This window comes from Rhinoderma darwinii, chromosome 7, assembly GCF_050947455.1.
Source record: "Rhinoderma darwinii isolate aRhiDar2 chromosome 7, aRhiDar2.hap1, whole genome shotgun sequence".
Taxonomy (NCBI): Eukaryota; Metazoa; Chordata; class Amphibia; order Anura; family Rhinodermatidae; genus Rhinoderma; species Rhinoderma darwinii.
Genome location: NC_134693.1, coordinates 145,320,775 through 145,345,849, shown reverse-complemented (window position 1 = coordinate 145,345,849; position 25,075 = coordinate 145,320,775). Strand labels below are relative to the sequence as shown.

Sequence of the window (25,075 nt, the reverse complement as noted above, 5' to 3'; positions counted from 1 at the left end):
AGGTTATCGAGTTGTCAGTGTATCGGGTCGTTACTATATCGGGCTGTCACGTTATCGGGCTGTCACGTTATCGGGTTGTCACATTATCGGTCTGTCACATTATCGGGATGTCAGGTTATCGGGCTGTCAGGTTATCGGGATGTCAGGTTATCGGTTTGTCAGGTTATCGGGTTGTCATGATATCGGGCTGTCACATTATCGGGATGTCAGGTTATCGGGATGTCAGGTTATCGGGATGTCAGGTTATCGGGTTGTAAGGTTATCGGTTTGTCAGGTTATCGGGTTGTCATGATATCGGGCTGTCAGGTTATCGGGATGTCAGGTTATCGGGTTGTCAGGTTATCGGGTTGTCAGGTTATCGGGCTGTCAGGTTATCGGTTTGTCAGGTTATCGGGTTGTCAGGTTGTCGGGTTGTCAGGTTATCGGTTTGAGAGTTTTTCGGGTTGTCAGGTTATCGGTTTGTCAGTGTATCGGGTTGTCAGTGTATCGGGTTGTTAGTGTATCGGGCTGTCAGGTTATCCGGCTGTCATGTTATCGGGTTGTCAGGTTATCGGGTTGTCATGTTATCGGGTTTTCAGGTTGTCATGATATCGGGCTGTCGGGTTGTCATGTTATCGGGTTGTCAGTTTATCGGTTTGAGAGGTTATGGGGCTGTCAGGTTATCGGGTTGTCAGGTTATTGGGTTGTCAGGTTATCACGCTGTCAGGTTATCGGGTTGTCAGTGTATCGGTTTGTCAGTGTATCGGGTTGTCAGTGTATCGGGTTGTTAGTGTATCGGGCTGTCAGGTTATCCGGCTGTCATGTTATCGGGTTGTCAGGTTATCGGGTTGTCATGTTATAGGGTTTTCAGGTTGTCATGATATCGGGCTGTCGGGTTGTCAGGTTATCGGGTCGTCAGGTTATCGGTTTGAGAGGTTATCGGGCTGTCAGGTTATCGGGTTGTCAGGTTATTGGGGTGTCAGGTTATCGGGCTGTCAGGTTATCGGGTTGTCAGGTTATTGGGGTGTCAGGTTATCGGGCTGTCAGGTTATCGGGTTGTCAGTGTATCGGGTTGTCAGTGTATCGGGTTGTCAGTGTATCGGGTTGTTAGTGTATCGGGCTGTCAGGTTATCGGGCTGTCACGTTATCGGGATGTCAGGTTATCGGGTTGTCAGGTTATTGCGGTGTCAGGTTATCGGGCTGTCAGGTTATCGGGTTGTTAGTGTATCGGGTTGTCAGTGTATCGGGTTGTCAGTGTATCGGGTTGTTAGTGTATCGGGCTGTCAGGTTATCGGGCTGTCACGTTATCGGGCTGTCACGTTATCGGGATGTCAGGTTATCGGGCTGTCACGTTATCGGGATGTCAGTTTATCGGGTTGTCAGGTTATCAGTGTATCGGGTTGTCAGTGTATCGGGTTGTCATGTTATCGGGTTTTCCGGTTATTGGGCTGTCAGGGTTGGACAGCTACCTGATCGCTGAGGGTCACTTCTGGATTAGTGGTCACTTTCTCTGCCACAATGAAGGTGAACATACGGTGGCCATAAAATCAATGGTAGTCTGGGCTTTACATGGATGGGAGAGCCGCCCTGACCTCCATATGTGGCACATAGAAAGGGCCTATCTGTAAAAGCTGCTGGAGCGGCACTGTGGGGTGGTCGATGTCCTGTACAAGTTCCTCTTAATATATTGTGGATGGTTAAAGGAATATGAAAACCTTGTGCTATAAGTATCTGTGCAGGATGGCACTACGCGGGGGCATGTACCACAGTTTATATGTGTGGCCCCCAGTATAATAAGGCACAATGCTCAGGATTTGTGTCATGGAACGTGGAAGTTCTACTCATGTATCTCCAGATCCTTCCAAACCTCAAATCAAACTGAGAATAATCGTCCTCCTATGACATTACCCCTAGAATTTGTCTGTCTCCAACAGGGAACTCGTCTATGAACCCCGTGGATACGTTCTGTGGACAGGATGAGTTGGCACCACGTTCATCACGGCTAATGAAGAATAACAAGGAGCAGAGAGGGCGTCAATAGACTTTAGAAGGTCCATTCACTGCCATCTGTGAAGTCTCTTATCCCCTGTGCAGACACCGTCCTGAAGGACTTCTCTGGCCAGGGGGAGCGCTCAATGGTGTCCTATATCTGTTCATTATCACTCTATTCTACGCTCCCATATAATTACATCCAATAACCAGACGTATAAATGTGGTCCCCAATCATCTCCATCTTCCCCCACTTATTTAGTGTCACGATGCAGCTTATTGGCTCTAGAGTTGGGATTTGGGAAAGTGGCAAAAGCAAATGTGTTGAAAATAACAAAAAAACGACTTTAATCCTGGAGCGCTCCTAACTAACGAAGACACGGCGGCAGTGGCCACTAATGTTCACAAACACAAAGTGAAGAAAACAAAAACGTCAAAAAGACAAAAGAAAAAAAGAGAATGAGAAGCCAGAAGATGAAGTAGAATTGTGGGGGCTCTACATGGGGCGGCTGCTGGGTGCTCCAGGACCACGTAGTAGTGTCAGAGCAGCGAATGTCAGGGCTATGCAGGATACCGCGCCACGTCTCTTACCTGACCACCTAGTAGTAACTGATGCTGATACAGAGAGAACCTGTCCTTGGCCGACTCCTCAGATGTAGGACTCAAGGGTTTAGGATCCGACAAAGATCTCTGCATGGTTTTAATTGGCCGGGGTAAGATCTGCTGTCGTTGTGTAGTTTCAGCCGTGAAATGCTTCTGAGGGGTAACGTGGGCTTTGTTCAGCCTTTCACTAGAAGCAAATGTAGATTCCAGTAATCTGTGAGGTGAAAGCGGAGACACTGGCGAGTATAGAACTTGGGGAGACTTGGGGGGCTGCCGATTAACCAGCTGAGAAAGTGTATCCGCTGGCAAATGGGACTGGTAACCAATCTCCAGAGGATCAGGTTTCTTCTTCTCAAACTTTGTGGCTCCTTGTTGTCTTGACATATTAGAATCCAGGGGCCCAGAAGTGGCAGTCTGTATATTAGAGGAATAGGGTGTTATAGTTGTAGGGACACTGAGCTGAGGAACCACAATTCCATGTGACTGAGTTTCTGGTTCCGTCTGGCAGGCAAGACTTTCGCCTTTCCGCGTCTTCTCCGGAGCAGATATATACTTTACTATTTCCACCTTGGGATCTGGAGTGGTTATATGTATGGAGGGTGAGACTCTCTTCAGCTGCTCTGGTTCGGTCTGGACGGAGCAGTCACTAATGGTCTGAATAGCTATACTTGATGTTCCTTTAGATTCGTGCTTACTGTCAGAGCTGGAGTCAGAATGTCGAGAAAATCTGGATCTACGTCTCCGCGTTGGTTGTTCCCATTCTGCATTGTCTTCATCATCTGTCTGAACGCTGCAGTCGGTGCTCCTTTTTGTTCTGCGCCGGCGTGACATGTAAACCCTCTCTTCACCATCCTCATCATCAGTCTGTACACTGCTATCTGTTATCTTCTTGACAATATATGGCTCATGGTTGTCATCCGTGTTGTAGGCATCCCTGAGACGTGGCATTGAGTTCCTTTTCTTGATAGTTCTATTCACTTCCCACTGCTCATCAGTCTGTAGTGACATCTCTGAGGCAGAGTTAGTGAGTGGCCTCTGAGGTGCCGGATATCGTGGTTGCCCCTGGGCGTCAGGTACAGTTGGAGCCATAGCAATGAATGGTGGGTTTACTGGCGGCCAGTACTGCCCACTTTGAGCAAGGGTTCTTTGCATTTCAATGGCGATTTCTGACACTGTCTGGGGTGGAAGTCGTACGGTTTGATCACAAGCTGGAGGGATGGAAGTCTTTTGCCTCTTCTGTTCCTCCAGTTGCTGTTGAAGCTGTTGTTGCAGCTGTTGAATTTGTTCAAGCTGCAACCTTTGCTGTGCTAGCTGCTCCCGCTGCAGAACAAACTGTACTTGGCGCTCTTCTTGCTGTTGTTGAATCACTTGCTGCTTAATTGACTGCAACTCATGGAGCTCCCTCTGCACGAGCATCTGCTCCTTCTCCCGGTGACGCTGCAGTTCTAGGCGCTCCCTTTCCAGCTCCTCATGTAGTCGGAGCTGCCTCATCGCCTCTAGTTCTACTCTCTCTCTTTCGATCTGAAGCGAGTGTTCCTGCTGTTTTCTCTGTCTCTCTTCTTTTTCTTTCTCCTCTTTTTCAGCTTTATGGCCATTTCCCGATGAATGGCTCTCAGGTGCAGTCTTCTGCTGCGACTGACTAGCCTCTTTGGAAGAACTCTGCACCCCTGAGGACACAGTTGGGACCTCTGGAGGAACGTCTGTGGTTGTTGTATCTGAACATATATGAGATGTTACTACAGAGGCTGAAGCCACCATTGGAGCTGGTGGGAGTGATGATACTGTGGTGGAGCTGACTGTGCATGTTGTTGTACCAGGTGAAAAGGTGCTAGAAGGTTTTCCCAAATATACCGGGGTATCAAATGTGGATACTGAAGAAGCAGGTGGAAATCTATTTACTGCAGGATAATGGTACATTGACTGGGGTCCCAATGGCATCCTCGGAGTGACAAGTGGCACCCTAGCAAGACTTGCTAGAGGAACAGCAGTGACGCTGCCTGGGGCATAAGGCCTATACAAACCTCGGATCATTGGTCTTATTACAGAAGCTGGCTGAGTGGTAATAGGAAGAGTAGAAGCTATAGGTGTATTGATAGTTGAGTAAATCATGCCATCTGCGGCTCTCACAGTGCCCGCAGGTGGATACATCTGTCTGATAGTCCCGCCTCGTGGACCAGGTACATTATACTGTCCTAAACTTCCAAAGCCTTGATGTGTGTCTGTGAAGTGAGGACCATACATCATATTTTGCCTAATGGCTGCCATTCCCTGCATATTAGCTGCTGGCCCTGTACCAACTGAACTCGGTCCATACTGCATTAGATCTGGGCTGTTTGTATGCCGCCCCCCATACTGGTCCATAGAGTTAAGAGCAGCGCACATTCTGCTGATTTCTCGAGCTGTCGTTGCACTGTATTGAGCAAGATTTGACTCTTGAAAGTTAGACAGATCTCTAGAAGAATATCTGTAGTCAGAGTATATATTGGACATTGAACTATATCGTCTTATGGGCAGTGAATTGTTAAATAAATCAGTGGGCTGACGTAGGTCAGTGAATGAGCCGTACTGCAATCCCTGGCTCAAGTAGTTTCCATCACTGAAGTTCATGCTGTAGGAGCTCTTCATTGTACTTAGATCCATTGCTCCGTCTCCTCCTGGAACCTGGTAAGGTTGATAGAGACCCATGTCAGATAAGTTGGTCTCTGACATGGATGAATTAAGCCTTCCTGCAGGACCATAAGGGTAGAATTTCTGTTCTTCATAAAAATTATGGGCAGGTGCAGACGGTGGGGGAGGTGGTGGTACCATAGGTTTTGATTCTCTATATTGATAGTTTTCCGGAAGATCTTGCTCTCTCTGTCCATAGTACTGTACCCCTGGTCTCGTGGATTGGGCTGGTTCCCCTATACTTTTGTCTGGTACTTTGGAATTATAAGCTCCAGCACAGCTGCCCCCGAATGGTAACTTGTAGACCACATCACAGCACACCACTTGGCTTTCAGGTTTTATCCCTGTGAGATCTAAGACATTTGGTGCCTGATCTTCTTTCATGAGTTTTGTAACTGTTCCAGGTGCCTTCTCATCCAGGTGTACCATCATGGAGTGAGGCTGGCTCCCTGCAATATTGATAGGAGGATGCTGAGCTTTAGGCTCAGGGACACCCTTATAAGCATCTGTAAAACCTATGCCCTGGTCTTGTTGGAATTGTCTGGGCATGGCACTAATGTTAGCAATGTTTTGTGTACCCCCCGTTTGGGAAGCTATCTCTCGTCTAACCATAGATGTTACCTGACTAGGAAGGTTGTATCGTGCAAATATGTCTTTCTGCAAGCCCCCAGCTTCTTCTGGTTTGCTACCGGAGGCAGCTGTGCCACTTCCACTCAATAACCCGGACTGGGCTGTCTGTTCTGCGTGTTTGGCTTGTGTTAAGCACACTGCACTTCCTGTCCCTTGACCAAAATCGACCCTGTTCTGAAATGGATCTCCATACACCATTGGTTGTTTTGGCTGTGATACAATCATGGAGGATGCAACAGTTATACTAACAGTTGTGGCTGTGCCTATGACAGCATGAGGTTGTTCTTGGGAATTCAGATTCACAATTAAGGGCTGGACAGCGGTAGACTGGCGTGCTGGAGAATGATCCATTGTTAGGGAATATCTCCTGGAATCAGTGGCTAAAGATGTAAGATCCATGCCTTGATCAGTCATAATGACTGGAGCAGATTTCATAGCAGTTCGTAAATCCACCGCACTGCCACTAGGTTTAGGACCAGGCTCCACCCGCGATGTGCCAGGAATAGAAGATATTCTACACAGTGATATGTTCTCAGGTGGCAAGGAACCCCAACTATAAGTATTGCATGAACCATCTACAGTAGCAGTGGGATGACCTTTAGAAGAAGTCCCCTGCATTCCTGAAGCCGGAGGCCTCTCTAGATTTGGGTGCGTCTTGGTGTAGCTAGACTGGATATGTTCTTGCTGAGATTGTGAACTACTGACTGGTGTTTGACTGTAACTATGAATACTTTGCTGACGGTTTATTCTAGTTGGTGATGTGACTGGTGAAGTAGAGGAACTAACACTTATAGGTTTCGTTTGGATGGAGGACTCAGACGCTAGTGTGATAACCATGAATGGCGTTTCTTGAGAAGATTGCTGTCTAGACAAACGAGGTGACCGCGTGCGGTCTGTGGTCTGTGTTCCGTGAGCTACCATAGGTGATGACAGTACAGAAGCGCTGTCCAGCCTATGGATGTTCTGAGTCTGGGATGAAAATTCAGCAGTATTTCTGCTTCCAGCAGATATATTTACTCTTGGTGATGAACGAGTTGGGCTTTGTGTAGGTGAAGTAGGAGACAAGGGGGGGCTCGTACTCTTAAAGAAAGAAATAACTTTTGTTGTCAGTGACACATTGGTCCCAATGCTCTGCCCTTTATCTCTTGATCCATCTATCTCTGCAGCCATTCTATTTTTATATTGCTCTTCATTTGCACTATAGTCCACGGTTCCTCTAGGTTGTCCATAGCTTCTGTGAGAAGGAGATGCTCCCTCAGTATTTGCACTAGGGGTGAAGGATGCCGAGGCAGTGGAAACCTTGCCGTAATGATAAGAGGCTGATATTGCTTTTGAGCTAGGAACAGAGGATGAACTATGAAGTTTTGTCTGATCAAGTCCATCTTTAGAAAAGTGCTGCGTAACCCGCACATCCGGTATGACTCTTCCAGAGAGGCTTTCAGAAGGCGCAAATGACACTGGTGCAGACAACTGAGTTGGACTCGTACCAGGAGTAAGAGGACCACTGACTTGTTTCAACATCTCATTGTAAGCGTTCTCTGCATTCAGATATTGCTTTTCAGCATAGGCATCCGCCTTCTTGTCCTCTTGTAGGTCCATCGATGATGACTGATGCATTCTTGAGATATTCTGAGAGGTTTGTAAAATCTCTTCATAAACCGTTCCAGGTGTTGTTAAGTCCATGTTGTAGTCATTCTGAGAATCTCCACTTCTATTACTGTCATAGCCATAATCATCGATATATTGGTACTCAAAGTTATTCTGATTCTCGGAGCCTGCGTAGCCGACCTGCTGATAGTCATGACCATAGATGAGGTTTTGTTGTGATTGTTGCTGTTTCTGGAACAGTTCAGCTTTTCTCATCAGTTCTTCATAGACCTCCTCAGCACTTTTTAGAGGTTTATTACCGGAGGCGGTGGAAGTCTTTTCTGTTGGAGAGTACAAAGACATAAATGTTGGCAAGTTGTATTCACTCCCTGATTTATACAATTTAGAAGCAATCATTTCAAAACCTTCTGCTTCTGAATCAATGGAAGGCGAATATTCAGAACAAGAAGATCTGTGCAGTTCTTCCATCTCCGCCGCTTGCCTCATCTCTTCGGTGGGGGAAGCATCCTCGATGGGAGACAGATTGCTGGGCGGTGTTTTTGATCTCTCTCTCCTTCTTTGGGCTCTTAGTTCTTCCTTGTCTCTTTTGGTTTTGCGGGCTGTGCTTCTGATCCTCTGCTGTTCAACTTCTCTCATTTTTTCCTGTTCTCGTAGGAGCTCTTCTTCTTCTCGCAGTTCTTCTTCCTCGGAGGAATCTTCAATAGTAGGCAGTAGAGGACCATGTGAGCGATGGCGGGCTTTCCTCTGTTGCTTGACCTCTTCCAGGCGCTGTCTTCGACTAGGACTACTATCACTATCTTCTTCAAGTGATGACAAAGATGTAGGCGATGTTCCGCTTGTGTAGCTTGGTGTGGTTGCGGGTAATGTAGAAGAGTACTCCCCTCTGGATCGTTCTTCTGGTGACCCAGTCAGGCTTTCCATCTCTAGCTCTGGCTCCCTATCTAAACTAATGTCTGTCTCTTGGTCTAGATCAATGTCTCTGTTGTAGTTATTTGTGCTATTCAACTCGATAGTTTTAAATCGACGGAGCCCTCCTTGTGTTGCAGATAGGTCCTCTTCCTCCTCTGCACCCTTCCTACTGTCATCATACACGTCATGGGAGTTATAAGCAGGAGACCTCTTTGATGAGGAGGTACCTTTGGCTTTTTCCGACTCTGTTTTGTGTCCATTTTTACTACTGCTGTATTTTACATGGCTATAATGCTGATCGTCGTCATCTTCAAGATTGTCTTCTTCTGCACTCATTTCCAAAAGCTGTCTTCTCATAAACTCTTCATCTGAGAAGTTTCCCTTTTGTTGTCTCATCGGTAAAGGAGAGAAACCTTCACTACTGTCTTCCACATAATCATGACGCAGCTTACTGCCGAAATCATCCGATGACTCAATGCATTCCCTTTGATCCCTCTGATTTTCCCATTCCAATGAATCCTCATCTTCTTCTAGGATATCTTCTAATTCTTCATCTGAATCAAAAGCTTCAGGGGTAATGGATAGTGACCTTGGCCTCTGCTTTTGATCTTCTCGTAAACCGTGGAATATCTTTCCACTGTCACCTTGGAATGAACCTTTTGACTCCAACAGTGGTCTGACAGAACTTTCCAACTTAGTAAGCTCGGAGGGGCTTGGTGGGCTGCGTTGAGATATGCCTGTTGTGTTTAACTTCTCCTCTTCCTGCTGCACCAGTCCTGTTATTTCACTTTGTGAGCTAGAAATTCCATCAGAAGAATATCCTGTGTCGCTTAGGCTTTGAGGGCTGCGAGACAAGTCATGGGAGTAAGGCTTGCTTTTATCCTGTAGAAAATCAAGAACATGTAGTTAGTAAAGCTTCCAAGCACAGTCTATTGTAGCTTCCATATGTACCGCATGCCTTGTGTCCCTCGACCACAATATTCAATACCACAAGTAAACATGTATTGTACGAGGCTGCAAAAGAAAAAAGCCTCAACTTTCGAGACGTTATGTGAACAGACCGTGATATGAGCGGTAACAACTCAATTATGAGGCTTATCTGTACATGCATCAAAAAGCAGAATTATGGCACAATAAATGGAGATTGTGGCATTACAATGGATGCTTTCTGATCCAACTAGTGTCTGACAAACCATCTACAATACAACCCAATAAACAAGGCCAAGGTACATAAGAAGCCAGGATCATTGAGCAGACAGGCGCTTAGTACAGAGTGGGGCCCACAAACTTCTAGGTAAATTATGTGGAGCCCGCTGCATCCGCATTCATAGACACTCCCCATTCCAGGGAACTTCTTCACTTCTAACAACAACTCACCTCTTGGTCTCTCATCTTTTGAATCTCGGAGGACGACTTCCCATTTTTTGCCCCGGACTCTTTTTTACTGCCCACGGTTTTACCCTTTGGCACCATCTGCTTTGACAACTTTTGAGAATCTGCAGGAGCTTTGGTCTGGGTCACCTCTTCTGGGGGTTTTCTATTTTCATTCTGGAAATTAACTTTGATTTGTTCTGAACTCTTGAGGTGGCCTTGTTGAGAACTTCTTCTGTCATGTGTGGGCTCCGCGGGATGTCCTGTGCTCCCTCTGTGCTGCTCCGGGGGATGTCCAGTGCTCCCCCTGTTCTGCTCCGGGGGATGTCCTGTGCTCCCTCTGTGCTGCTCCGAGGGATGTCCAGTGCTCCCCCTGTTCTGCTCCGGGGGATGTCCTGTGATCCCTCTGTGCTGCTCTGGGTGATGTCCTGTGCTCCTCCTGTGCTGCTCCGAGAGTTGTCCTGTGTTCCCCCTGTTCTGCTCCGGGGGATGTCCAGTGCTCCCCCTGTTCTGCTCCGGGGGATGTCCTGTGCTCCCCCTGTGCTGCTCCGGGGGATGACCTGTGCTCCCCCTGTTCTGCTCCGGGGGATGTCCTGTGCTCCCCCTGTGCTGCTCCGGGGGATGTCCAGTGCTCCCCCTTTTCTGCTCCGCGGGATGTCCTGCGCTCCCCCTGTGCTGCTCCTGGGGATGTCCAGTGCTCCCCCTGTTCTGCTCCGGGTGATGTCCTGTGCTCCCCTTGTGCTGCTCCTGGGGATGTCCAGTGCTCCCCCTGTTCTGCTCCGGGGGATGTCCTGTGATCCCTCTGTGCTGACTTGCTGCTCCTGTCTGATGCTGAGGAGATGCTGAAGATACAGGTCCGGGTTTCTGGTGATGGGGTGATGCTGTCTGACTTGGAGCTGGCTGGGGTCTTGGTGACCCTGATGACAGAGCTCCAGGGACATGTTTGGGAGATGCCTCGGTAAGAATTCCTGGTTGATGCCTTGGTGAACCTTGTTTTGATGGTGGTAAGGGTGACGGTGGAGCATCTCCTAAGCTTCCCTCTAATAACCGCTGAGTTTGGCAGTTCAAACACAGCCATTCATTTTTCTGCAATAAAGACGAAATTGGTTCAATAAGGCGAACAGAAAAGCATCAAAGCCACAAACACAAGAGACGGAAATCTCACATCCCCGACATCCCCATGTCTGCACTAAGAAACCATGATCAATTCATAATATATCAACATCCAGGCAGCACATAGGTCTGCTACTGCAGCAGTGACACTCACACCACACGCCCTACAGGTGACAGATTATCACATGGGATTAACAATACGTTCATAGTTACATACCAGTCCACAGTGCTAATCCAGAGGAACCAAACCCAAACCCACAAGAGGTAGCTGCCGAATGGCCTCATTTCACCATTTAGAATACCCAGATCAAAGAGCTAATACAGATAACTGGATATATACATTCATGTAATGAACCAGCCATCAACAAACCCAATACCAGAAAGTGTAACGACCCTACAGCAGTGAGGTCTACAATGTGACTGCTCTTACATCAGATAGGTCTACAGTTTGACTAATCTTACAGCAGAGAGCTCAATAGTGATTGCTATTAGACTTCTCCATAGCTTGGTGCAGAATTCTGGGTAGTTTTGCAGTCCCCTGAGTTCCCTCGTGTTGGGGGGGGGGGGGGGGGGGGGCATGTGGACTTTTCTATAGCTTGGTGCAGAGTTATGGGTAATTTTGCAGTTCCCTGTGTTCCCTCATGTTGGGGGAGGTGTGTGGACTTCTCTATAACTTGGTGCAGCATTATGGGTAGATTTGGGGGTCACTGGGTACCCCTGTGTTGGGGAGGAGTAGTGTTGGCCTCCCTATGAGTTTTGCTGTTTTCCCCTGTAGTCACATTGCACTGAGCTCCCGCTGCCCCTGTCAGGTACATAGGTGATCCTGGAACAAGGACGACTCAATTGATAGCTTCTTCCTCGGTCCCTCTCATGGACCGCTGGGAATAAGTGCTCAGAATCACTGTGCGGAGGGTGAGGGATTGGGAACGTCGTGCCCTTCAGCTGTGAGACCTCATCCACTTCACTGCAGCTTATTTATCGAGATTATTGCTTGGTATTTTGGCAGAGACGACCTGCGATATATCAGGTTCTGTGGATTAATCGGAGCTTTCCTGACACACAAAAAAGAATGGAGGACAGGACCATAGGGAGAGCAATCACAGCAGGTTTTCTTTGGACAGTCCCTCCTCAGGACAGATGTGGCCCCTTATTAGTGTCTATGGAACCATTGAGTCTTCATTGAAAAGCAGATGAATGAGAGAGAAGGTCAGGATTCACCCCGTTTATGGGCTACGTCAGAGATACATTGGGTCAAACATACGACAACATAAAGTCCTTCTGGCATAAGTTCAATAGCTTTAAATAATACCAGTGCTGTATACTCCTCCGGTTAAATAATACCAGTGCTGTATACTCCTCCGGTTAAATAATACCAGTGCTGTATACTCCTCCGGTTACACGGCAGCTCATGTGAAGCTTTTAGCCAGCAGATGGTGCATTATTACACGAGAAGAGTGCATGGGGAGAGGGGAGATATTGCTTTGACTACTGGGAGTGGGAGAACAGAGCTGTTTGGACTGTCTCCTTATTAAGGGAGGAGGGTGGCACTTATGTGATCACTAGTGGAAGGAGGTGGCTTACTGTGACTACTGGTATAGTGTGTCTGCGGGGCTGGCCTGCCGTGACTACTAGTATAGTGTGTCTGTGGGGCTGGCCTGCCATGACTACTGGTGTAGTGTGTCTGCGGGGCTGGCCTGCCATGACTACTGGTGTAGTGTGTCTGCGGGGCTGGCCTGCCATGACTACTGGTGTAGTGTGTCTGCGGGGCTGGCCTGCTGTGACTACTGGATAGTGTGTCTGCGGGGCTGGCCTGCCGTGACTACTAGTATAGTGTGTCTGCGGGGCTGGCATACTGTGACTACTGGTATAGTGCGTCTGCGGGGCTGGCCTGCTGTGACTACTGGTAAATTGTGTGTGGGGTGGCCTGCTTAAACTAATGGTAAGGTATGTATGGGTGGTAGCGTGCTGTAGCTATTGTAGTGGATGTGTAGGGGTAGTCTGCTGTGACTACTGGTAAAGTGTGTGTTAGGGGACCTGCTGTGACTACTATTCGGCTATTCCACAGATTTACTGCTCTTAAAGAGGCTCTGTCACCACATTATAAGTTCCCTATATTGTACATAATGTGATCAGCGCTGTAATGTAGATAACAGTGGTCCTAGTAATAAAGAAGCTCTGTCACCACATTATAAGTGCCCTATATTGTACATGATGTGATCGACGCTGTAATGTAGATAACAGTGGTCCTAGTAATAAAGAGGCTCTGTCACCACGTTATAAGTTCCCTATATTGTACATGATGTGATCGGCGCTGTAATGTAGATAACAGTGGTCCTAGTAATAAAGAGGCTCTGTCACCACATTATAAGTGCCCTATATTGTACATGATGTGATCGGCGCTGTAATGTAGATAACAGTGGTCCTAGTAATAAAGAGGCTATGTCACCACATTATAAGTTCCCTATATTGTACATGATGGTGGTGACAGAGCCTCTTTATTACTAGGACCATTGTTATCTACATTACAGCGCCGATCACATCATGTACAATATAGGCTACTTATAATGTGGTGACAGAGCCTCTTTATTACTAGGACCACTGTTATCTACATTACAGTGCCGATCACATCATGTACAATATAGGCCACTTATAATGTGGTGACAGAGCCTCTTTATTACTAGGACCACTGTTATCTACATTACAGCGCCGATCACATCATGTACAATATAGGCCACTTATAATGTGGTTACAGAGCCTCTTTATTACTAGGACCACTGTTATCTACATTACAGTGCCGATCACATCATGTACAATATAGGCCACTTATAATGTGGTGACAGAGCCTCTTTATTACTAGGACCACTGTTCTCTACATTTCAGCGCCGATTACATCATGAACAATATAGGCCACTTATAATGTGGTGACAGAGCCTCTTTATTACTAGGACCACTGTTATCTACATTACAGCACAGATCACATCATGTACAATATAGGCCACTTATAATGTGGTGACAAAGCCTCTTTATTACTAGGACCACTGTTATCTACATTACAGCGCCGATCACATCATGTACAATATAGGCCACTTATAATGTGGTGACAGAGCCTCTTTATTACTAGGACCACTGTTATCTACATTACAGCACCGATCACATGATGTACAATATAGGCCACTTATAATGTGGTGACAGAGCCTCTTTATTACTAGGTCCACTGTTATCTACATTATAGCGCCGATCACATCATGTACGAGATAGGCCACTTATAACGTGGTGACAGATCCTCTTTATTACTAGGACCACTGTTATCTATATTACAGCGCCGATCACATCATGAACAAGATAGGCCACTTATAACGTGGTGACAGATCCTCTTTATTACTAGGACCACTGTTATCTACATTACAGCGCCGATCACATCATGTACAATATAGGCCACTTATAATGTGGTGACAGAGCCTCTTTATTACTAGGACCACTGTTATCTACATTACAGCGCCGATCACATCATGTACAAGATAGGCCACTTATAATGTGGTGACAGAGCCTCTTTATTACTAGGACCACTGTTATCTACATTACAGCACCGATCACATCATGTACAATATAGGCCACTTATAATGTGGCGACAAAGCCTCTTTATTACTAGGACCACTGTTATCTACATTACAGCGCCGATCACATCATGTACAATATAGGCCACTTATAATGTGGTGACAGAGCCTCTTTATTACTAGGACCACTGTTATCTACATTACAGCGCCGATCACATCATGTACAATATAGGCCACTTATAATGTGGTGACAGAGCCTCTTTATTACTAGGACCACTGTTATCTACATTACAGCGCCGATCACATAATGTACAAGGTAGGCCACTTATAATGTTGTGACAGAGCCTCTTTATTACTAGGACCACTGTTATCTACATTACAGCGCCGATCACATCATGTACAAGATAAGCCACTTATAATGTGGTGACAGAGCCTCTTTATTACTAGGACCACTGTTATCTACATTACAGCGCCGATCACATGATGTACAAGATAGGCCACTTATAAAGTGGTGACAGCCTCTTTATTACTAGGACCACTGTTATCTACATTACAACCCCGATCACAAAATGTACAATATAGGGCACTTATAATGTGGTGACAGAGCTTCTTTATTACTAGGACCACTGTTATCTACATTACAGCACTGATCACATTATGTAGGAAATAGGACACTTATAATGTGGTGACAGCCTCTTTATTACTAGGACCACTGTTATCTACATTACAGCGCTGATCACATTATGTAGGAGATAGGACACTTATAATGTGGTGACAGCCTCTTTATTACTAGGACCACTGTTATCTACATTACAGCGCCGATCACATCATGTACAATATAGGCCACTTATAATGTGGTTACAGAGCCTCTTTATTACTAGGACCACTGTTATCTACATTACAGTGCCGATCACATCATGTACAATATAGGTCACTTATAATGTGGTGACAGAGCCTCTTTATTACTAGGACCACTGTTATCTACATTACAGCGCTGATCACATCATGTACAAGGAAAGCCACTTATAATGTGGTGACAGAGCCTCTTTATTACTAGAACCACTGTTATCTACATTACAGCGCTGATCACATCATGTACAAGGAAAGCCACTTATAATGTGGTGACAGAGCCTCTTTATTACTAGGGCCACTGTTATCTACATTACAGCGTCGATCACATCATGTACAATATAGGCCACTTATATTGTGGTGACAGAGCCTCTTTATTACTAGGACCACTGTTATCTACATTACAGCGCCGATCACATCATGTACAAGATAGGCCACTTATAATGTGGTGACAGAGCCTCTTTATTACTAGGACCACTGTTATCTACATTACAGCGCCGATCACATAATGTTCAAGATAAGCCACTTATAATGTGGTGACAGAGCCTCTTTATTACTAGGACCACGGTTATCTACATTACAGCACTGATCACATTATGTAGGAAATAGGACACTTATAATGTGGTGACAGCCTCTTTATTACTAGGACCACTGTTAGCTACATTACAGCGCTGATCACATTATGTAGGAGATAGGACACTTATAATGTGGTGACAGCCTCTTTATTACTAGGACCACTGTTATCTACATTACAGCGCCGATCACATCATGTACAATATAGGCCACTTATAATGTGGTTACAAAGCCTCTTTATTACTAGGACCACTGTTATCTACATTACAGTGCCGATCACATCATGTACAATATAGGTCACTTATAATGTGGTGACAGAGCCTCTTTATTACTAGGACCACTGTTATCTACATTACAGCGCTGATCACATTATGTAGGAGACAGGACACTTATAATCTGGTGACAGCCTCTTTATTACTAGGACCACTGTTATCTACATTACAGCGCCGATCACATCATGTACAAGATAAGCCACTTATAATGTGGTGACAAAGCCTCTTTATTACTAGAACCACTGTTATCTACATTACAGCGCCGATCACATCATGTACAAGGTAAGCCACTTATAATGTGGTGACAGAGCCTCTTTATTACTAGGACCACTGTTATCTACATTACAGCGTCGATCACATCATGTACAATATAGGCCACTTATATTGTGGTGACAGAGCCTCTTCATTACTAGGACCACTGTTATCTACATTACAGCGCCGATCACATCATGTACAAGATAGGCCACTTATAATGTGGTGACAGAGCCTCTTTATTACTAGGACCACTGTTATCTACATTACAGCGCCGATCACATAATGTTCAAGATAAGCCACTTATAATGTGGTGACAGCCTCTTTATTACTAGGACCACTGTTCTCTACATTACAGCACTGATCACATTATGTAGGAGATAGGACACTTATAATGTGGTGACAGCCTTTTTATTACTAGGACCACTGTTATCTACATTACAGCGCCGATCACATCATGTACAAGACAGGCCACTTATAATGTGGTGACAGAGCCTCTTTATTACTAGGACCACTGTTATCTACATTACAGCGCCGATCACATCATGTACAAGATAAGCCACTAATAATGTGGTGACAGAGCCCCTTTATTACTAGGACATCTGTTATCTACATTACAGCGCCGATCACATCATGTACAATATAGGCCACTTATAATGTGGTGACAGCCTCTTTATTACTAGGACCACTGTTATCTACATTACAGCCCCGATCACAAAATGTACAATATAGGGCACTTATAATGTGGTGACAGAGCTTCTTTATTACTAGGACCACTGTTATCTACATTACAGCACTGATCACATTATGTAGGAGATAGGACACTTATAATGTGGTGACAGCCTCTTTATTACTAGGACTACTGTTATCTACATTACAGCGCTGATCACATTATGTAGGAGATAGGACACTTATAATGTGGTGACAGCCTCTTTATTACTAGGACCACTGTTATCTACATTACAGCGCCGATCACATCATGTACAATATAGGCCACTTATAATGTGGTGACAGAGCCTCTTTATTACTAGGACCACTGTTATCTACATTACAGCGCCGATCACATCATGTACAAGATAGGGAACTTATAATGTGACAGAGCCTCTTTATTACTAGGACCACTGTTATCTACATTACAGCGTCGATCACATCATGTACAATATAGGCCACTTATATTGTGGTGACAGAGCCTCTTTATTACTAGGACCACTGTTATCTATATTACAGCGCCGATCACATCATGTACAAGATAGGGCACTTATAATGTGGTGACAGCCTCTTTAAAGAACCAGCTCCTGGGGTCAGCTATTCCACAGATTCACTGCACTCTCCCATTGTAGCTCCTCTAGGACATATGATGCTGCAGATTATTACCCCCCAGTGTAGCTCCTCTAGGACATATGATCCTGCAGATTATTACTCCCAGTATAGCTCCTCTAGGACACATGATGCTGCAGACTATTACTCCCAGTGTAGCTCCTCTAGGACATATGATCCTGCAGATTATTACTCCCAGATACAGAGCTTTACATTTATCCTCATTTGCCAGGTGGAGCCCAAACACTCAGTGTCCAAATCATCCTAGAATTTATGAACTATACTACATAGACTGTCATCTGTACAGAACCAGCACTACTACTCCCATCCTCTGTATCATTAATAAATAAGTTGAACAATAGTGATAAAGACTGAAAACTCACACAGACTTAATATTTTTCATAGAAGAGGGTTTGTTACAATTGTATTCAGTCTACACAATACTCTTTGAGCTGGATACAGCAGCTGCACATATCTCTCTTGTTCTGATAGTTTGTTACAATGTATCAGTGCAGGTAAAATGTCTCCGTCTGGTGTCCAGGCTGGATATAATTGTGAACAGGACTCAGTCAGGACAGATTTTCAGCCTCTGAGAGTAATGGAAGTAATAATTCCTCCAAGTCACTGACAGCAAGCAGAAAACTGTAAAATGGTGAGACATAAAAGACAGAGTCTATTAGAAAGCTGCAGAGCGTTTCATCTTAATTCACAGGGAAATTATTTTAAATAAAGTCAAATTTACAAGTTGGGATAGAAGTGTCTGTCCCCGAACATTTCCCAGCAGCCGGTTGTATGGAATCCCAGTAAGAGGGGTAAGAGAATAAATGTCCGCCTGGCCTGTTGGATGCCAGTCCCAGATCATAGACGCTATAAATAAGAGTGACCTTGTTCTATGGACGTTACCACTTATCCCAGGGATCAATGACAGGGCAGAGATATGACAGATAAGAAGCCCCACGAGGAAATGACCCCTCCCCCGCCCTGCTGGGAACCAACAATTAACCTAATTAATGCTGTTAAAGCTGCAATTATCTGATGCGAGAAGAAAACAGAGGCGGCTTTAGACACGAGCGCAGGTTATTACTGCCACCATCTCATCCGGAACATTACCAGGGGCCCGGGCCCTCACAGTCTCTTCTCACAAGGATGTACATAGGAAGCCTCGGCAACTGCTACGGGCTGTGCAATGCTCCAGGGCCACAGCTGATGTTGGTGTTGTACCCAGAGACATGAGCCCCCTCCGCAGGATCAGCAATGTCAGCAAACAAAGGAAGAGGAACAAGGGCCACAAAAAGAAAAGTACGGATCATATGAGGAGTAAACAGGAGCGTCCACGGTGCCACCAAGTGGCTATGGGATCGCCATAATACACACGTTTCCCGGTGGCTCCATCCTCTTGTTAGCAGCATGGGAAATTCATGAATTCACAAAATCTTTCCCCTTTTTCTCCTAGAAAAGATTCCACCATCTGAGGCCACTTTAAGAAGCCGCTATTCTATCCACTGTCTGATGTGCTCATCATTGCACGCACAGACTGAAGGATCACGGCCAAAATCTAGAGCCCCGTACATCCACGTCTGCTCAGCCGAAGATCTAGACCTCTGTAAGGACATTTCTGTCATGTTCTACTATGGCTAAGACTTCTCCTAGTACAGAAGTGACATCACTACCTACAACCGATGTGCCAAGCAGTAAAGCTGCCATACACCAAAGATAACAGTCCCGTACACATGCACCCTTGGCCTATGGAGGCAACTTATCTCCCGTGAGAACAAAGGATCAGCATGTTGAAATCCAACTTTCCCGATCATTCTTTCCGCTCTGCCGGCAGGGGAGGGTCAGTGTCACGATCTAGGGGTATGTGGACCCACAAGGCCGCTCCGCCGTAGCAGCTGGCCAAACAACAGTCTATAAAGTCTATGCAAAGTCCTTAGCACGAGAGTACCTTTAAGAGTCCAGACAGTAGCAGAGGCTCTGAATCGGATGGAACTTGACGTGGCAGATGACGCCAGACATGGCGGATGATACCAGACGTGGTATAAGGCACCAGGTGTGGCAGCTTACAGCAGACGTGGTAGATGACACCAGGCATGGCAGATGACAGCAGACGTGGTAGATGACACCAGACGTGGTATAAGGCACCAGGTGTGGCAGCTTACAGCAGACGTGGTAGATGACACCAGGCGTGGCAGATGACAGCAGACGTGGCAGATGATACACATGACTCCAGCTGAAGGCTCAGGCACAGGAGACAATACAGCAACAGGATACAGGAACACTGGGAGCAGGATACAACTAAGGGACCATTTGCAATACGAACATGGGTAGACAACAACAACAACAACGCTCAGGCAAGGAGTGGAAGAGCAGAGCCCTTTATATAGTCCAAGGTGATCTGGGGAATGGGTAGGGAATTCTTAGTATGCACAGTCCAGAACAGGATGGCCGTTAATCTAGCGTCTCCAAGGAGCGCAGTGGCCTGTCCGCGGCCACATCCGTAACAGTACCCCCTTCTTACGCCACCTCTTCTTGGGTCCAGAGCGTAAGAGGAATTTCTTAATGAGAGCAGGGGCATTAAGGTTCTCTTCTGGCTCCCAGGATCTCTCCCCAGGACGAAACCCTTTCCAGTCCACTAAATAGAAAGTTCTTCCTCCTACTCTCTTGCAGACCAGAATCTTTTCACCTCGAACACATCAGAAGAACCACTGGGAACAACTGAAGAACTAGGAGCTTTACTGTAATGGTTCAGAACCACAGGTTTAAGGAGGGACACAAGGAATGAGTTGGGAACCCTGAGAGTAGGAGGCAACTGAAGTTTATATGATGCAGGTTTTATCCGTTGCAGAACCTCGAAAGGACTGAGGAACCTGGGAGCGAATTTGTGAGAGGGCATCTTGAGACGAATGTTTCCTGAGGATAGCCAGACTTTGACTCCAGGAGAGAACTGAGGATGAACTTTTCTTTTTTTATCGGCATGCTTTTTCATGCGGTCCACTGCCTGGAGAATCACAGACTTAGTTTGCTGCCAGATGTAAATAAAAGTCCCAAATGAAGAGTTAGCTGCTGGTACTTGAGTCATGGCTGGCACAGGACGAAGAAGAATCCGTCTCTGACCAGGGAGAAAGACTTCCGCATGAACCCTCTCTCAACGTTCTCTTTAACGTAGGCGGACATGGCTAGGGTCTCCGTCAGGGAGAGAGGATAGACTCGCCCATGAGGTGGTGAGGCATCAGGAAGCAACTCAACAGGGCAATCATTGATGCGATGGGAGGAAAAGTCTCTGCCTCATTCTTGCTGAAGACGTCCGCAAAACTGGCATATTGTGAGAGTAGATCGGAGAGTGACAGAGGCAGTGGAGGCAAAACGGGACGAACCTGTGGCAGGCAGCGGTGAAGGCCCTTGGATCCCCATTGGAAGACTTCTCCGGAACTCCAGTCGAGAAATGGATAGTGTAGATAAAGCCAAGGCAGGCCCAGCAGAATAGGGTTGATAGCTTTAGGCAAGACGAGGAAGGTGATCTGTTCTGAGTGAAAAACTCCGACTTGTAGTGTCAGTGGTTCAGTGACGGGAACAATAAGATCAGGCAATGGTAGTCCATTCACAGAGGCAACAGCCAAAGGTCTCCCCAGAGGAACTGTGGGTTGATGCAGGCGACCAAATAGATCCTGCTGGATAAATTTTGCAGCTGCTCCGGAATCCGGATAGGCAGAGGAGTAGTCTGATGTCTCTCCAAAGACGATGTTTACAGGAATAGATAATTTGGGAGAGGATTTGGCGTTTGGCATCGTTCCAATTAGGGTTGTCTTTCCAACCAACCCTAGGTGCTGGAGTTTCCCAGCTTTTGTGGACATTGGCGCACAAAATGGCCTTTGAGGCAACAATACAGACACAAACATAAAGAGCATCTGCACTGTTTCTCCTGCTCAGACAATTTGATTCTGTCCACCTGCATAGGAAGGCAATAGGGGTCTCTGGAACAAGGGTGCCAGTCTGTAGAGACGTCTCTCTCGCCGAAAATCCTGAGCACGTTCCTGGATCCTCATGTCAACCTGGGTTGCCAACAGAATAAGAGCATCCAGAGTGGAAGGAAGATCGCGAGCTGCCAGTTTGTCTTTGATGTGCATGGACAGTCCTTGACAAAAGGTTGCCACCAAGGCCTCATTGTTCCATGCCAGCTCTGCCGCCATTGTACAGAAGGAGATGGCATATTCTCCTACCATCAACACCCCTTGCTTGAGAGTTAGCAGAGAGGCAGCTAAAGAGGATGTTCGACCAGGCTCTTCGAATACTGTACAAAAAGTTTCTAAAAATAAGGCTAAATCCGAGAATTTCGGGCCCTCCCATTCCAAAGTTGACTTCGCCCAAGCCAGGGCCTTGCCAGCGAGAAGAGAAATGATGAATGCTACCTTGGCCTCATCAGAGGCGAAGAGATGAGCACGCAGTCTAGAATGGATGGTACATTGGTTAATGAAGCCCCTACAGGCTCTAGGATCTCCGTCATAGTGAGGCGGTAGAGGAAGCGAAACTGTGGATCTGGAACAGGCAGGAGGGTTAACAGGCAGTGGAACAGCAGCAGCATCCACAGGAGGAGAAGGAGGATGATCCAGATGGGTAAAGATAGAATTCACTGCCTGTAGTAGCTGATCCTGGCAGGTCGTGCATATCTGTTTGCATCCCCTGAAATGCCGTCTTAGGTTGGCCAGCGGATTCCTTGTCCTGAGCGTACTGTCACGATCTAGGGGTATGTGGACCCACTAGGCCGCTCCACCGTAGCGGAGTGGCAGCTGGCCAAATAACAGTATATAGAGTCTATACTTAACACGAGAGTACCTGTAAGAGTCCAGATAGTAGCAGAGGTTTTGGCACAGATGGAACTTGATGTGGCGGATGATACCAGACGTGGTATAAGGCACCAGGCGTGGCAGATGACAGCAGACGTGACACATGATACACACAACTCCAACTAAAGGCTCAGGTACAGAAGACAATAAAGCAACAGGATACACCATACGGGATCACTGAGAGCAGGATACAACTAAGGGACCATATGCAATACGAACATGGGTAGACAACAACGATGCTCAGGCAAGGAGTGGAAAGGCGGAGCCCTTTTCATAGTCCATGGTGATCTGGGGATTGGGTATGGAACTCTTAGTATGCGCTCGCTGTCCCTTTAAGGCCAGAGACGAGCACGCGCGCACCCTAATACACAGTCCAGGACAGGATGGCCTTGCAAGCTGGCGTCTCCGAGGAGGGAGACGCTGGCAGGAGGCCAGATGTCTGCGGTCGCGGACCTCCAAGGGAGGTGAGAAGCGGCGGTCCGCAGCCGTAACAGTCAGGACACCGCCATACACATTAGATGCTTAGACGAGAGCACTAAGATCGGTGGGTTCAACCAACATCCATCTAATGTTTATGGGCACCTTTTTGTTAGTGAATAAGCCTGACTTCTCGTGCATAAAACATTTCCAGGGTGCCGGGATTAAGTGTAATAACTAAAACAGGTCAGAGAAAGACGAGCTCCAGCCATAACTCCACAACTCTCACTGCCAGTAAAGGTAAAATGTGTCATATATCTTATTAAAATGCCTCTTCCTCCACGTTTCAAATGTCCATCTCCTCTATACCTGGCGTTTCTACTGTCTGTAACTGCTCAGAATCTCTGCAATCACTGAAAAACCAGATGACTAGTGCAGGAAAATCACTCAGGGATTAGATTAAAAAGAACAAAGCTGCCGAGAGACTGTGAGGACAAGGAGGAGAAAAGAAGCTGCCTCCGGGGGAACAGTTCTCATGCTAAACCTCTCAGATCTACATGTCGGTTGTCCGCACTCTCATTTCTGGACATCAGGTCTACATGTCGGTTGACCGCACTCTCATTTCTGGACATCAGGTCTACATGTCGGTTGTCCGCGCTCTCATTCATGGACATCAGGTCTACGTGTCGGTTGTCCACGCTCTCATTCAGGGACATCAGGTCTACGTGTCGGTCGTCCGCGCTCTCATTCATGGACATCATGATGGTTGGTGTCATCAGTTATGGATCTGAGGTCGGCCTGGTGAATGATATCATGAGGAGTCTTGGCAGACAGAGAGGATCTCTGCAGAACACCATATTTCCTTGCCAGCTGCTCCTGATCAGTGGGTTATATTCTCGGTGTTGCGGGGGAGTGCTGAGTATTTTAACAAGATCGGTGTCAGTCCCTCCTACTCACCACCTTGAATGTTCAAGCAGTTACGAGAAGGCGCTGCTGACACGTCTGACAAACAATTACATTTTTATTGCAATGTTCAATTGCAGCTAAGCTCTGAGCAGACTATGAAATGTTAACGCTGCAGAGCATCGCTCCATTCCCACTGGTACTGTGATAATCTGCTGCACAATTAAACACTTTACAGGTCAGCGCTGGACAATCCTGATGAGATTTACTAACAGGATCAGAAGAACAGAGAAGTGCCATCAACAGCACAGAAGAGAGAGAGCCGAAGCGAGTGCCACAATGTATTCTCCCCCACATACAGAAACCTATCGCAATTATTAGGAAATCTACAAAAGTCCCTTCTCTTCCTGCTCTGCTGAGGTCACGTGAAGCTGCAAAGCCTGAGGCTGCACTACTGAGCCATTGTCCACACCAATAGCTGCATCCTGCTCGGCCTGCACAGTGTCAGTAATGTATGTGAAGGGAGAAGGAGAAAAAATGGATCTTTCTGAGGGCGCTGCTGCGTGGTGGAATTGATGAGAACAAAGTCCAGAGTATGATATACGAGAAGTTTTATTTCAATAAGTGGCTACGCGTTTCAACGCCGAACAAGTCTGATGGCCTGAGGAAGACGCTTGTTCAGCGTTGAAACGCGTAGCCACTTATTGAAATAAAACTTCTCGTATATCATACTCTGGACTTTGTTCTCATCAATTCCACCACGCAGCAGCGCCCTCAGAAAGATCCATTTTTTCTCCTTCTCCCTTCAACAAAGCGGTCCCCTCGGGATACCGACTCGGATCTGGCAGCAGCACTGTGGTTCTATATGCCTTCTTACATCCTACCTAGGTGAGCATGATACATGCCCTCTCGTCTCATCCTTTACCCACTGATTTGCACAAGGTGGCGCCGTGTGTTTTTTCTCTCTCCTCCCAGTAATGTATGTGGACATTGAAGTGGATGGTGTCTCCATGACCGCACCTGCCAGAAATCAGAACGGTGCATGTTCTCATCAGAATCCCTCATTAGTGCAGTCTGAGGCTTCGGGCCTGTACATTTAAGTCATCAGATGTCCGCAGAGAAGATTTAAGACGATTTTCACATCCTTAGTGTTTGTAAACTTTTCCTTTAAGCTGAGTTTATTCAGCGCAGGTTCAGACACTACACCCCACAAGACCAGGGACCGTAC

The 25,075-nt window shown here is 46.5% G+C and overlaps 1 protein-coding gene across 1 annotated transcript in view; it reads right to left on the bottom strand.

Moving 5' to 3' along the window:
* The window catches only part of BSN (bassoon presynaptic cytomatrix protein), a 145,087-nt gene that overhangs the window by 33,289 nt on the left and 86,723 nt on the right, over positions 1-25,075 (bottom strand). Inside the window, exons 4-5 of the mRNA XM_075832538.1 lie at positions 9,763-10,842; positions 2,560-9,267 (exon numbers count right to left, since the gene is read on the bottom strand). Of these exons, the coding sequence (XP_075688653.1) occupies positions 2,560-9,267; positions 9,763-10,842 (7,788 nt within the window). The remainder of the gene's footprint in view (positions 1-2,559; positions 9,268-9,762; positions 10,843-25,075) is intronic.